Source organism: Falco biarmicus, chromosome 11, assembly GCF_023638135.1.
Source record: "Falco biarmicus isolate bFalBia1 chromosome 11, bFalBia1.pri, whole genome shotgun sequence".
Lineage (NCBI taxonomy): Eukaryota > Metazoa > Chordata > Aves > Falconiformes > Falconidae > Falco > Falco biarmicus.
Window position 1 is genome coordinate 23019687 of NC_079298.1, and position 15751 is coordinate 23035437.

At 39.7% G+C, this 15751-nt stretch overlaps 1 protein-coding gene across 1 annotated transcript in view; it reads right to left on the bottom strand.

Moving 5' to 3' along the window:
* Positions 1 to 15751, bottom strand: part of DPYD (dihydropyrimidine dehydrogenase) — a 367004-nt gene that overhangs the window by 170899 nt on the left and 180354 nt on the right. The window contains exon 13 of the mRNA XM_056356052.1: positions 8277 to 8492. Coding sequence (XP_056212027.1) covers positions 8277 to 8492 — 216 coding nt within the window. The remainder of the gene's footprint in view (positions 1 to 8276; positions 8493 to 15751) is intronic.

Below are 15751 nucleotides of genomic sequence, written 5' to 3' on the forward strand. Positions count from 1 at the left end.
CCTCCGACCTGCCGGCCGCGCTGCTTTCCGTGCAGCCCAGGACACGGTTGGCTTTCTGGGCTGCAAGCGCACGTTGTTGGGCCACGTTGAGCTTTTTGTCCACCGGCACCTCCAAGCCCTTCTCCTCAGGGCTGCTCTCAGCCCATTCCCTGCCCAGCCTGTACGGACACCGGGGGTTGCCCCGACCCAGGTGCAGGACCCTGCGCTTGGCCTTGTTGAACATCAGGAGGTTCGCACAGACCCACCTCTCGAGGCTGCCAGGGTCCCTCTGGGTGGCATCCCTGCCCTCCAGCGTGTCGACCGCACCACTCAGCTTGGTGTCACTGGCAAATTTGCACAGGGTGTGCAGGATCCTACCGTCCATGTCATCAACAAAGATGAATAGCCCCAGGCCCAGTACGGATCCCTGAGGAATGCCACTTGTCACCAATCTCTACTTGGACATTGAGCTGTTGACTGCAACTCTTTGAGTGCAACCACCCAGCCAACTCCTTATCCACCAACTGGTCTACTCACCAAATCCATGTCTCTCCAGTTTAGAGAGAAGGATGTGCAGGACAGCATTGAAAGCTTTGCAGAAGTTCAGGTACATGACATCAGTTGCTCTTCCCTCATCTGTCAAAGCTCTAAGCCCATCGTAGAAGGTCATGAAATCTGGCAGGCATAATTTGCCCTCAGTGAAGCCATGTCGGCTGTCCTTTAGCATGGATGAGGTTTACTGACTCAATGCTCACACCCACTGCATGACAGATCCCTCTTGGCCTTCCACTGATGAGTTGTCACATTGTGCTCCATGCTGTGAGGTAACAGACCTCTCCATGAGAGACTCTGCTGTGGCTCTTGTTGCAGAAGAAATGCAGCATTTCTGTGATATCTTTTGCTACAGGAAGGGTGGGACTAAACATGTGCCCAGAGTTTTAATCCTTATCATGAACTTGTAAAAAGATTTTCATTGCTAAAGTAATAAATACAATCACAAAGAGAGAGAGAGAGACTTTTTACAGTCGGTTGTTTAACTCTTGCTTTAAAAGTGCAGTTTATTATCTTTAGCATTCAAAGTATTAATTAATCAAAATAACGCGACTTACTAATGGCAAAAAATAGATTATTAAAATGATACAAACTACATGGCCTGGTTTCAGCTGGGATAGATTTAGGTTTCTTCTCAGTAGCTGGTGCAGAGCTGTGTTTGTATTTGGTATGAGAACAACGCTGATAACACACTGATGGCCTCAGTTGCTGCTGGGTGATGTTTACACCAAGTCAAGGACTTCTCAGTTTCTCAGGCCCTGCCAGCGAGAGGGCTGGAGGGGCACGGGAAGCTGGGAGGGGACACAGCCAGGACAGCTGACCCGAACTAGCCAAAGGGACATTCCATACCACAGAACATCACGCTGGGTATATACAGCTGGGGGAGCTGGCCAGGGCCTGCCCGACGGCCGCTGGGGTCTGGCTGGGCACCGATCAGCAGGCGGTGAGCAGTTGTGTTGTGCATCACTTGGTTTTTTTCTTTTTCTTAGTATTTCCTCTTCCCTTTCCTCTCCTTTTACATATGATACTTGTTGTTTCTATAATTATTATTATAGTTTTATTTTCTTTTAATTATTAAATTGTTCTTGCTGCAACCCTTAAGCTTTACTTCCCCCCTGCCCCCCCTCCAATTCTCCTTCCCTTCCCACTGCAGGGGGAGGGCAGGGAGTGAGTGGTTGCAGGCTGAGGGACACCTAGTTGCCATCTGGGGTTAAACCAGGACACTACCCCACTTGCAAATTCATTGGTATCAAGAAGCAGCCTGTAACAACTTAAGGCATACATCTACTTGGTGCAGACTTCAGCTGCGGTAGGAAGGGATGTGGCTTATCAGTAATGACTTAGTTAAAACTCTCAGTCTGGACTCCTTGGCCTCTCTGCTTTCACTGTGTTCAAGCTGTGCTACTTCTCCCCAGACTGGGATTCCTCCAGGGTGAGGATGCACCAAGCCCCTACAACCACAGATATACAGACTGAGGAGAAGGAATGGTCAAACAAAGTTCTCTCCAATTCCTTAGACAGCAATTTCGAAGCTATTAAAGTTATTAGCATTTAAAGAGAGCCTCCAGGCTTCTTTGTACTGGGTCAGGGATAGGGTAAAACTACGCAGAGATGAGATCTGGCTCTTAAGTTGAACATGTCAGAGAAATCCTTTTCTTAAGGAAAAAGGAGGCAAATCTGTTTTCCTGCCACTTACTCAGATTCATAGAATGATTTGTACCTTTTTTGTAGCCAAATAACACATTTTCTGCATTAAAATATTCAAGTAATATACAATGTCATTGCTACAGAATTTAAAATAATAATAATAATAGTAATAATTACATTCTATTGCATTTCCTTGGAATAGCCTTTTACCTCTCCTTTTAAACTTTGCTGATTTTATGCAGTGATCTAAAAATGTAAAAATTGAGGAACAATAAAGCTGGTATTTCTTATTAAAATTCTTTCTGAAATATGGAACAAAATAAGGTATGTAAAGAACTCCTAAGAATATTGACCAATAATAATAATTTTAACAATTGTAAAACCAAAAAAAAATTTAACTCACAGAGTTTTGTATGCTAAAGACTCCTGTAAAATGCCCATTTTTCTGTTCAAAAATGTAGTTAATAAAAGTTGTCTGATGTTATTTAGCAGAAAGGCAAACAGTCCTTTTTAGATTTGACATTAACAATCTGATCATTTGTCTCCCCAAAGAAAGCCCATACAGCTTTCATACAGACCACACAATAAAGAATAGTAATATTTCTGTTTACTGAGATATCAACTGGCATTTCGTTGCAAGTCAATGGTCTATCTTTGCTACAGCATACTAGACCTCAATCTGGCATCTACAAATGTCAAGAGTATAAAAAAAAAATATAGGATGGAAATCAAAAGCATGTTCTAAATTCCTAAAAAACAAACAAAGTTCACCTAAACATATTTGCTGCAGAAATCAGTACAATATTCAGCTGTCAATCTTGAAAAACAATGAGGGAGCGATGCTGTCAGTAGGACAGGATAATAACATTTCAAGCAGATGTTCAGGCAGGGCTCTAATTCTCACTGAACTCCCTTGGTAAGCATTTAATTTCTTTATCATATGCAAGCTAGGCAAATTGTACTTCATCAAAACTGTATTGTGAAATATTAATATTTCATATTATAGCAAAACTCCATAGAATAACCTTTGTCATATTAAGAACATCAGAATTTCAAATGTCATGGTTCTGCATTTTAATGCATCTTAAATAGCTTTTTGGCTTGGCACCATAAATTATAACTAGTTTAATCTAAATTACTATGCTGTAATATCATACAAAAATATACATTTTGTAATACAGATTTACTTCTGTGAAATACTAATGTTATGGAAAACAATGTGTCATTGTACCATGATTTTTTTACCACCTTCAATTATGATACAAGGTGCACACAGTGCAAATGTACAGAGAGAAAACTAGTTGGAGCCTAAATATGTATATTGTAATAACAGCACATAGAAATGCAATACACCCTGGGTAAATCAATTAATTCTCTACCAGCAATGGTTTTAATTTAGAAATGGTTCTGAAAATATATTGTAAAATCTACATCAGTGAACTGTATAAACATATATTATGACTAGAAAGTTTTCTCCACCATGGTTTAGTTCAAATTTAATTCAGTTTTAATTGTAGCTTTGTTTCTAAAATCATCCATGCAACTTGCTCCATATATAATGAAAAAATATTAAAGATTAAAAATTAAGTTAGTCTGCATGTTGATTTCTGCCAGTTCTCATAATAAAGGCAACTGTTTCCACATTATTGAAAGCGACAGCATCACAAATCAATGCATGTCACAACAGAATAAAGACAGATGTATCTGATTAATCAGAATTAAATTTCAGAAGTGAAGGAAGCATCTGAAAATCAAAGCAAACATTTCTGCTATCCCAGTTGTTTTTTTCCCCCTTTTCTGAGCAGCCCATACAATGCAGTGAGAGAACAACAAAGCCTGAAGTCAGTTGATAAAACCCCAATTTCTGCTATAAACTTCTCACTGTGGTAGTGTATATGGTATAGAGGTGCGCACACTTCATCTGACTTATTTTGATAGTATGTTTATATAAACTTTCTGATTACAGGTTTTAATGCAAATTTTGTGTACTAAACAATACTCACTAATAAATTCTAAGTAAATAAAGCAGCTCAGCATAACACTTCTACTAAAAAGCTCCCACCCGTAGTTATTTAATTAATGCAGTATCTCCCATTCTGCAGGTAGTTTGCTGTTCATCTAAGCTCTAAAAGCGGTAATAATTGGTATTCATTTATTGTGAATTCTATGATATGCAGCTCCCCCCTTTCGCTGCGATATGTGGCTCCCCCATTTCCCTTCAATAGCTTGCCAACAGAATTTACAAATAATGTGTCGCAGCACAGAGTTATCTGAGTAAGACAGAAATACTATTTGAACCAAAAGAGCAACGAGCTATTGATCCTGCAGTCAAAAAGGGAAGACAGGAATGTAGGAAAAGGTGTGTGAAGGGACATTTTTGTTCTGCTACCATTTGTCTTTCCTAGTGATAGTCTGTTTTAAAGGCAGCTATTCGCACTTCTGGAAGAAATCAAAACTATGTGATATTATAGCTGCTGTGCAAAGAGATTGAATTTAGTAAATAAAATTCTACAAGTCACGATCCCCCTCACAGATACCTACACATACAGGTACAGTACCCTAAAATTAATATTTGCATTACGCTATAACATCCAGTACTTTCTAAAATATTTCGAGTGCAGTATATACTTAAAGGTATAAATACTCTGAAGGAATTTCAGCTATTTCTCAGGTTAGCTTTCTCTATGGTTCAACAGTAGTACAGCAGTATGCAAGAACAAACTTTTGCTGAATCAAACAGAGCTGAAATCCTTACCCTACAAACAGAAAATGCTACAGAGGTTGTCACAAAGGCAACTATGCAGCAAAGTATGTGGGTGTTTCAAAAGGAGTGAGCACAGAACGAAACAGTACTACGCTAACTCCCTCTGTGGCAACATGTGATGCTTTCAAGGTGAGGCCAAGACAGATGAGGGTTGGAAAGACTGCGGGAGTAAATTAGGGTTCAGGGGCTAGATCTGCAACATTGCTATCCAACATTTTTTCTCTATACAAGAAAGTATGGCCTCTCATGGGCTGCAGAGATCCCTAGCCTAACATTTTAGAAGAGTTTTCTGTGCTAGGTAGTGAAAGAGGGAAAAGGAGAAGTTCACATGAAATGAATCCTCTGTCTTACGAGAATCACAGCTCTACAGCCGGAGTCCTTGGATCTCCTCTTCCAAGACTTATCCTGCTCTTCTCTCTGCTCCTATTCTATCACACAGTAGTTAACGCATGCACATCTGTGGCTAGGCTGTATATGCTTTTCACCTGCTATATGTCACTCAAATTTAGCCTGCATCAGTCACTCTTGCTGAAGTCCCAAAGGATGCCCATGGTCAATCGGGAAGCCACCGGTTTCCCTGTTGGTTACTGAATGCAGTGGTCAATTTAGTGATCAGCTCTGGAAAAGGGAACATTTCTCCTGCTGCTAATCTCCCCACTGCCACACAGGCAGTTTCTGCTTGGCCTTTAGTTACTGCAAATAAGAAGGAAGCCCACAAGTTAAACCTAACCAGGAAAGATGAAATGAGGAGAGGAAAGGGATGAACACAGAGTCCTGCTTGCATCGATAACAAGGCTGAAGTGGAGGAGCTTCAGCTGCAAAAAACTGTGTCTAGCAAGCTCCCTTCTTCCCAGAAGCTGTTCCGCTCTTGGGAGCTGTACTGTCTGGGGAGCAGCTCTGCCTCCTCCCACTGACTCTGCAGGCTTCAAACAGGAAATCTTTGCTCCTGGTCCTGCTATGCAGTTCGCTGTGACTAGCTAGGCAGGACAGCTCAGTCTGAAATCTCTACTTCCACAGGTACCACAGCCCAAGAGACCATTCTGCTCCCTGCAGAACACTGCACAAAATTTATGTCTACATAGTCAGAAGCTAAGTCTAAAAACACCCGTAAGTTAGCACATTATGCCAACCTGTATTATTCCAAACTCTCTACCAACTCCTTGTTACAGCATGAAGTCAACAAGAGAAGCCTTTGTGTAGTACTCATTGTTCACAGAAGAACTGCTGTACCTCATCAAGGTTTTCTTCACATTTGAAATATTTAGTTTTGTAGCATTAATTACCATGCTACTATTATATATAAAAGCAATTTTATTTTTGCTGCACCTCACAGCCAAACATCTCAAATCACATCACAAATACTAAGGCTTAACACCTGTGGGAAGTGCACTACTGGGAAGAATACAACAGTAGAAACTAGCTAGTACTTGGGTAGGACACAGTTCTATTGCACACATTGACACACAATTCAAGAGTTTAGGCACCAAAGAAAGACTACTGCCTCCTACTGAACCTTAGAAAAAGCTTAGCAATAATGATCACTGGCCTAGAATTCATCCAAAGGACTTTGCTGAACTCTTGAAAATAAATGCCACCTGCAATATTTTCCATCTTACTGCAACAAATAATAAAAAAAATGGATTTTATAACCACTTAAGATACTTGCTTTTAGCAATCCTCTCACTTGAAAGACCTCCATCCGAGTCACACCTCCAGAGCACAGCATCAGTGGAACACTTTGCAGTCGCCATTTGGGAAATGACTCAGAGTCTGCTGCTTAGTGGAGTACCAACATCGCTTCCTACAACATGTATGTCTTTCCTCCTGAACTCCCACCCAAGCTGGAACTCAGCCAGCGTCTGTTTAGCTCTTAGATGCACAGTAATCAACGTGCAGTCTGGCAGGACTGCAAGCATACCAGCAATAAAACTGATAAATAAATAAATCTCAGTTCTTGCTATAAGTTGCCTTTAGCCTAGGCACTGAATAATTACAGCTGATGGTATGTTATACACATAAGTCAGTTGTAAACATACTTGAATGACATTTATGTCCTAAAAAGTGTTTTAATCAGACACCCTGTGAAGTGGATTAGAATCTCCATTGCAATGCAGAGGAACGCTTGTTTCCTTAGGGCTACTTCAGACGTAGAAGACGGCAAAAACCAGCCTGACATATTTTGCAGTATGCCATAGTAATACAGCACTTTGCCCTTAGACCTTCCTCATACTAGAGGGCCACCCTCTATGGTTAACTCATTTACAGCGCTCACCCATGTAGAGGGGGCAGAGTAGCAAATCCACCTTTAATCTTCTGCTAAGGTCTCCATTCACCAGTACACTTCTACATCCCATCTCTGAACCAAGAATAAAACCCCCCTGTTTCCAAATTCATCTCAAAAGCTCTCTTCAAGCCCACGCTACTCTGTGTCACTGGTCGACAACACATTACCATTATTCACACTGTTACTCAGGCCTAGGCAGAGGATTTACCTTTGATCCTCTTCCTCTCTTTGCAAGTCAAACTGTATCTACATCCCAGCCAAAATCCTGCTTCTTTTCTTCGCAATACATTTATCAAAACTGTTTTCTTTCACTGTCTAAACCTCTTGCTCAGTCTCATTTTGCCATTTTGGGAGTAGTAACAGGGAACCCACCCTGAACGCAATTCTCAGGTCAAACAAGCAATTAGACACTTTAAATCTACACAAAATGCTTTATTTTAGGTGCCACACTGAGCTACAGCCTTCAAGACTTAACTCCAACTCGTTCCTCTTCCACTACATGTTATTGAAGATTTATGTCACTGTACTACAAACGTTCTGCAGAACCACTCTTCCCTCCATAGGCTTGTTTTATGTTGCTTCCATCTTTCTCTTCCACTACGCACCCAGCCTCAAGCTTACACCCACATTATCACATTGCAACTGCAACTCAATTTCAATGGCTTATCTTGGCAGTCCTTGGCACAGAAGCTGCCTTTCATGAGTTGTGTGATAAAGCTGTTACTCATCCCCTTTGCATTCTTATCCCTCACAGAAAACATTTCCATTGCAGTATTTTAAAAAAGGACTATTACCTTTATTAGCTGGCTAATATTAAAAGGTTGGGCAATAATAGGGAAGAATGTAACAGTAAACAAACCCAGAAACTGTGTCACCTTTACACTGCACTGTTGGAAACTCCCAGATTAGTTGACCTACACAATGTACTATATCCTTCCCCGCTACCTTTATGCTAAGTAGATTTAATAATGCCATTCCCAAAAGATTCAGATTTTTCAAACATTCAAATAAATGGTTACATGCTAAATATAGCTTAAAATATTTCCTTACCTTGTCCAGGGAGAACGTTTTAGTGACAGCAAAGCCCCATCCAGCTTCAAAAGCTCTTCGAATCATTGAAGAACTAGTAGTAGGGGTTGCACTGGCAAGGCCAAAAGGATTTGGAAACTTCAGTCCAGCCATTTCTACACTGATGTCTACTAAATCAATAGGAGTATAGAAGAGTGGTAGTTCTGGAACAGTAGAAACTGCAACACCATGTAAGGACTGTAAAAACCAAACAAAAATCATGATTTTTTTTATTCTTTTTTGTATAATTTATTATTAACCCTGGTAAGGGAATAATTGATATATAACAATGCAAAGTGTAAATATTGTACTATGTGTTCAGCCTTGCAAATCAGCAGAACATGCAAACACTTGCATATGTAACATCTTCTGTCCAAACAGCATTCATATTGAAATATTATGCCATGCTGGAAGTAACTGAGTAATAATTATTATTATTTTACAACCTGTACTGCTAGCCTGGTTCAGTCCAAAGGTTTGTTCAGGCACTCTGAATAACCGTTCTGTTCCCTGCAGCAGCCAGCAGTAGTGAGATTGAAAAACAAAAACCCACAGGTTATGCACAGACAGACCCTTTCTAGGCTGTTTTTTTCCCCCCAGGTACTAATCAATAAAAAGTGATTAATATATTAATCTTAAATAAATAAAATATTTATTTAAAATAAAAAGTCATTAATATATTAATATTAAAAATGAAGGAAGGGATCCATGTGCAGGATCACCCAGCCCTAGCTCAATGTATTTTGAACTCCTGCACCTTTTTCCCCCCATTTTAAAGATTTTATCTAGCCTATGCAATGGGATATTTCACAATATATGCAAAATTATTGGTTTGATATTTAATTGTATTAATATAAATACTTTAAGGGGGACAAAAATTAGACTGATTTGGAATCAAAGAACAACACATTCATTACGGCTGTGACACCACAGTCACTTTTGTTTTCATTTTAAAGACAGTCTTTTCTCTTGAGAGTCGGTGAAAAGCTTTCAATGTAAATGTTGCATCTAATATTGTAAAAGTTGTAGAGAGAAAATCTTTCCCCATGTATGGATACTGAACAGCACCCTAATCAGGCTGTGGTTGGTAGAATTAAAATCTTTACTTGCTCAGATGGTTGACTCAATAAAATCACAAAGAGATGAAGCGGTAATTTCTAATATAGAGAAGCCCTACACAGTTTTTGTTCCTTGTGTTCCCAGTAAGTACCAGCAAAAGATCACAGCAGTTTCTTCTATCCTTAAAAAGTTTTCTTCAGCAGGAAAAAAAAGAACCACTACTGGAGGTGTGGGGAAGATTTTCTGTAACAGAGTAAAAACCACAGCCACTTACAAATTGCTGCCTTTCAGGTTGGTTCAGGTTGGGCTTTTTTTTTTTTTTTTTTTTTTTTTTTTTAAGGAACTTATTTACCCTATTTTTGCCTGTGAAAACTAATATGCATGAATGGGATGAGTGTTTTCCTGTTTGTTTTAGTGCCTTTTGTTTCCTAAGCTGGTTCAAAACCTACCAGTTCATGTCTGCTTTGTCTTGGGCCTGCCTGGATTCACATCTCAGATTCTGATCCCAGATCTTTGATTCCTTGGACAGACAGGATACATCTGGGGTCCAAATTTTCTGATGGCTTAAAAGCACTGAAAGCAGTAGAATTGTCCTAGCCTGAACGATGTGAACCTGAATACGTCCCTAATGGCGGACTTTTTGAGAAAAGTTAATTTTTAAAGATCCCTAACACTTGGGACCAAACTCCCTTCAGCATCACAACCTCTCCCAGCTACAGGCAATGCAGCCACACTTTTGAAAAAGCCAGACATCCCGCCACTTGCTCCCTCCAGAGTGTTCACTGCTGCCGCCAGGTCATATGCCACAGGGCTGTTTCCCTACACCAAGAGAATGGTTTTCTAGAACACCCTAGAAAACCAGACAGCCCGGCACTCTAAATTTCAAAAGCTTCTGTTAACTGACAAATCAAAGGAAAAGAAAAAGAACAAAAAAAAACAAGAAGAAAAAAAAGAAGTATTGTCTTTTGATTATTTTGGGTTTGATTTCATCTTTTAACCTTTTTTTTTTAGTCTTTCTTAACTAAAATTTCAACTGCACAATGTTGTTTGCAATGCCAAAACAGAACTTCCTCGATCACACAACTGAAATTAAAGCATTTTTAAATTAGCACTTTTAATTAGCACTTTTTGTCTCCTACATATTTGGAAGTGGGGAAATCAGCTGAATTCAACACTGATCGACTGAACTCTTGTGTTGAACACCTTGATTTTGATTCTGTAAGAACAACAGCAAAGAAAGACATGGAAAGGTTTTTGGCCCATTCCACTTTATATGCACATGTGACAAATAAATCTGATTTTCCATTTTGAAAGCAGTTATTTTTTAGTTCATTTGCTATGCAGAATTGTTCAAATATTCTCTGTGAATACATGTCAGCCTGTGTATTGCTCACAAAGTATTCATTGCTTGTGTAACTGTAAATACGGATTGCTATAGACAGACAGATTAAGTGCTTAATATAATCATAGTGCTTAAATCACATTGTTCTGTTTCTTTTTCGAAGCAGGATAATTTAATATCTAAAAATAATTCTCACCTAAAATGAGCATTGCTTGAAAGTGATTCTTTACTAGAGACCCCAAATAAGCTTTCTGTGATAAAACAGAAATTAAATCCTATACAAGACCAAAAAAATTAAAATCCACCAAAGCAGTGAAAGACTTTTGAACCAGGTGGTTGAATACACCCAGGCAAAAACAAGCCTTGCTTCCTGCATGCCATCGTGCAAACTGGTCATAAGCCACTTCCCAAACCATCTTCTTCCTGCCAAACTTTCTTCACAAGGAGCAAACCCACAAACATTTCCATCAAGATGCACTCAGGCATGGCAAGATGTGCCTAATGGTTTGTTAATGATGAGGTGGCCCAGGTGGAGATGGCAGGGGGAGGATTAAAAAAGGTTTCAATGGAATAAAACAAGTCTATAAAAACACACAGGGGCAGGATGTAGCTGAAGGTTCAGTAGCCAATGCTATACATCGTCACAGATTTACCTCCCTCCTTCCTATCACCTCCCTTTTTGCGCTATTTATTTTTTGCTGTTTTTTCCTTTCAGCACAATGCTTATAAAAGAAATAAATTTACTAAGCCCTGATGCATTTTCTACAAAGTGAAACTTTTGACAAACTAAAATGTTTTATAGCTTTCTGAAAGTAAAATCATCTTCATAATGAAGGATTTCCCTGACATTGCACAAACAAATAGGAAAAGAAAGCCTGCAGGCAAGGGTTTATTTATAATAACCTTCCCTTGATTTTTAAAAATAGAAAACAAAAAGTGTGGCCCATTCTTCCTCTCATTCAATGCCAACCAGCTGAGCTAACAATATTGCAGGTACTTATTGTTCTATTCACGGTGATTTTGTGGATACTGGAGCAGTGAAAAATCCCCAGCACGCTGCATGCAGCGGCCCTGCCTTGCTCTAACCAGGGTACGGCCAGAGGCAAAAGCCACACAGTCCACAGTGCAGGGCCGACAGGCAGGAACTCAGCTTTGGACCTGATACAATTTGTGACGCTGATTTTCTTTAGATGGATAAAATTCTTAAGCACAGTGATATGGTCTAACTGCATTTTTGGGCCTTTAACAAAGATAGACTGTGAAAGTGAGTAGTTGTATTACTGTTATTTTTCACAGAGAGCCTTCTCTACAAATCCTGCCTGCAAAAGTCCTTCTGAATACTCTCATCTCACTCCTGCTTTCTCAGTTTTTAAGTCTGATCTTAAACACATCTTTTCTCTCTTGCACGTGCTGCTTCTATCCTCTCCATGATTGCCATTACTTAACTTTGTTAAATACGTTTAAACTTTGTTAAACATGTTTATGTTTTTTCATACAATCTCAGAACGGCTGTGGTTGGAAGGGATCCCTGGGGACCATCTAGTCCAACACCCTTGCTCAAAGCAGGGTCAACTCCAGCAGGTTGCTCAGGGCTCCATCCAGCTGGATTTTCTAAGGTCTTTCCTGGCTTTCCGTTTCTGGAACAGACATATTGCTTACTCCATGGTAAGCAACTAAAATACCAGGTTTCCTGCACCACCTTTTTGCAAATGGTGCTTTGTTACTCATCTCCATGCTAGTGTTTCATATGTTGTTCTAGCTAAACAAAAGGATATTCAATTTTTCCTTTGATTATGCTGAAAAGCAGGAAACATCACTAACAGCTTCAAAGACAAGCTTCCTGGGAACCACCTATCTCTACTATTGATTATGAAATAATGTACATTCATGCATGCTCTAGGAATGTATGAGAATGGTCAACCTTCACAAAAGAATCAACAGCTATACTCTTCAGATACAAAGCCCATATATTTTTTGACAGCACAGATAAAGTAAAAACAGGAAATACACAATACTGGTTCAACATAACACAGTGATGTGTTCAAAATTCATACTGAATCATGTCTTAGTGAAGTGCAATTTATACCAGTTGGGATCGAGCCCTCTATTTTTAAAGTGTATCATGCACATTTCAGTCTAGTCAAAATATAAAAGAAAAGAACACTGGGGAGTTTACAGTAAAGAACAAAGAGATTTAAATAAAAGAAAACTTATTGTGAATCAGAGAGGAGAAGTAACTTTGTAAGAGGCATTTTAGTGAGAAAAAGAAGATGGCAGCTTGATCGCCATGTATGGGAAAATGGTCCACAGGTAAGTATATAAATAGAGCAGAAGCAAAGTGTTAAGGCTGGTGCAGTGGTCCAGGAAGAAAATACTGAAAGAATCATGATGCAAGAACTCTCTTTGCTCTCAAGGCAGGTATAGAAAATTAGAAGTTAGTTCTGCAATAACTGTGAATTACCCTGAATGTAACTATTACATTGCTAAATCCCATTCACTGATCAAAAAGAAATGAATGGTAACTGAGGCATACAAGAGAACAGCAGCCTATATTGCTTCTGCACAAGATCATGAAGTCACTGTTGGGACAAAAAGCGAGGGCCGTTACAATCCCCAGACTAAACAGATCACCCAGATTACGTTACAGAAATTTGTACATCATTCATGGAATAACAAAAAAGGTTCAATTCTGAAATGTTGTGAATAGCACATAGTTGCATGAATTGGGCTGGTTCTGTTTGAATCTCTACTGACATGCAAAGAATAGTTCTAGGAATACTGACTGTATTTTCTAACAGGTTTTACTACAGCTACCCTTAGCTAGGCTTTGACTGGTCATGTTTATAGAAACTAACCTGAGAGAACTGCAGGCAACAATTTCTGAGATGAACCTATGCTTCATATAGTGGGAGGAATATGTTAAGAGGCAAGAGCTACTTCGGCAACTAATGATGGAAAGCTTCCAGCATAAGAGCAGCCAAGAAGCTTCTGTAAATAACTCCCAGTTTTGAACATAAGGCATTTCTGCTGGAGAGTCCTGGAGTCTGGATCTCATGCTTCACTTGACCATGTGCCAGAGCTTGCAATGACTTTAGTTTCAGGGCACATATCAGGCCCATCTGTTTGCTTAGCCTTTTGCCTGGAGTAGGTTGGGATACAAGCAGCGTGCCGTTCAAACAGTGCATTCTGCAAATAGTCGGGATGGTGTTTTTGAGTTTCAGTCTTTGACATGGTCTTGGATTGGCTGAGAACTCCTATGGAACAGTTTTATTTTGCTAAAGGCTGACTGCATTATTTATAGATCATGGTGCTGAGATAGTTGGCGATTTTGGAAATGGCTACCTATTCCTGTAACCAAAATTCAAATGGATAGATGGTATCAATAGATTTATTTAAAATTTAACATGTACTCAAGTCAGACACTCGGACCACAGGAAGGCTGGTTGCCTTAGAACCTTACAGTAGAGAAAAAATAAGGTAGTGTGTAAGGATGTTTTTTCATTTGATGTTGGAAGTTTCCAGAATATAGGACTGTGAACTGAACGCACACACACACGTGCACAAAGGCGTGCACACTCGCACATACCTACCTCTATAAACATTAGGGTAATACAATCTTTCTCTAAACAACCTCTTTAAAAAGAAACTCTCCTCCAGTCACTAAAATTTCTACCAGGGCCAAACACTGGTGAAGCAAATTGCCAAACTGCAGCACTGCACCACAGCAACCAGATTTTAAAAGGGCTGCACATCCAAATAAATGCCCCTGGGCAACCCATTCATCTAACAGCTGGAAAGGTGACACTTGACATTTGGAAACTTTCCTGTGAAGATTGCTGTAAGGCTTTCCCATTAGCTTCCTGGTGTGACTGTAAGGTTGAATAAGCTGCCTTGAAACCTGCAAAGGGTAACGGAAATGCTCTAATATCACAAGCCTGTTTGATTTAAAATTCTAATTCTCAAGCCATGACTATTCAGATTTTTTCCAAAGTATTAAATGCATTGGGCGTGGGGGGTGGGGAGCAAGCCTTGAGGAAGAAGCAACAAGATAAAGTAGGATTTTTAAGTGATGTATGTATTTCTAGAGGTTAAAGAGGAAGGAGACAAAAAGGAGGAGACACCCCTTTTCTCCTCCAAATTCACTGTGCACTGAAAAATTAAACCAAGCAGGTCAGAGATTAAAGATGTTTCACACTCAGCATTTTCATAGGGTCTAAGAAGGCAGGACACAAACAGTGCTTTAGAACAAGTGAGAAAAAATATGCACAGATACTAACAACAAGCTTTCAGTTGAAGTATTTTTAGGAAGCGAAATCAGACCCCAACAGCATGAAATTGCACAAACATGCAATCAGAGAGGCTTTGAGCAGATGGATGGGGGAGAAAGACATCGAGCTGTTACAGTCCCAACTTCAGTTGTTCAAATCTCTTTTTGTGGGAGAATGAATCATGTATCGTGTTTCTAAAAAGTTCCTTGCACTATGAACACACTCTTTGTCAGCTGGCTCTCTGCACACAAGCTGTCTCTCCTGTCTCTGAAGGTTCCTCTGCCGCTCCTATAGACTTTGTGCTTGCTCTTTTACTAGAAAAATTAGGGCAGAGGTGCCAAGTCAGCGACACACAAGGAGCACCAAAAAGGGAACACGCAGTTACCAGGTCTCTCAAGTCTGCACCCCTTAACTCATATTTCTCAGGTAAATTCTCTTTTGCATTATTTTCCTCTGTGCATTCAGTGTTTACTTTTGGCAGGTCTTTTGTCCAGTTTATCAGCCTCATCAGAGCAAACTTTGGTTCCAGAGTAGATAAACCAAGTCCTCTGTAAATGTCTTCCTCAGGTAACAATATTAGCAATATTTAATTTTTACTTTATACACCATTTGGAGATTTTACTTTTTAGTACTGATGGGCTCGCTTCTTTCCCCCAATTACCCAATTAGGACTTCTACTTGCACTGTGTATTGCGCAGAGAAGCTTGCCACCCTTGAGTGGAATTTAGACCTGGGACCAAGAAAATGTTGCTTAGACTGGGCTGAACTACGCAAACTTAAGTTTGTGA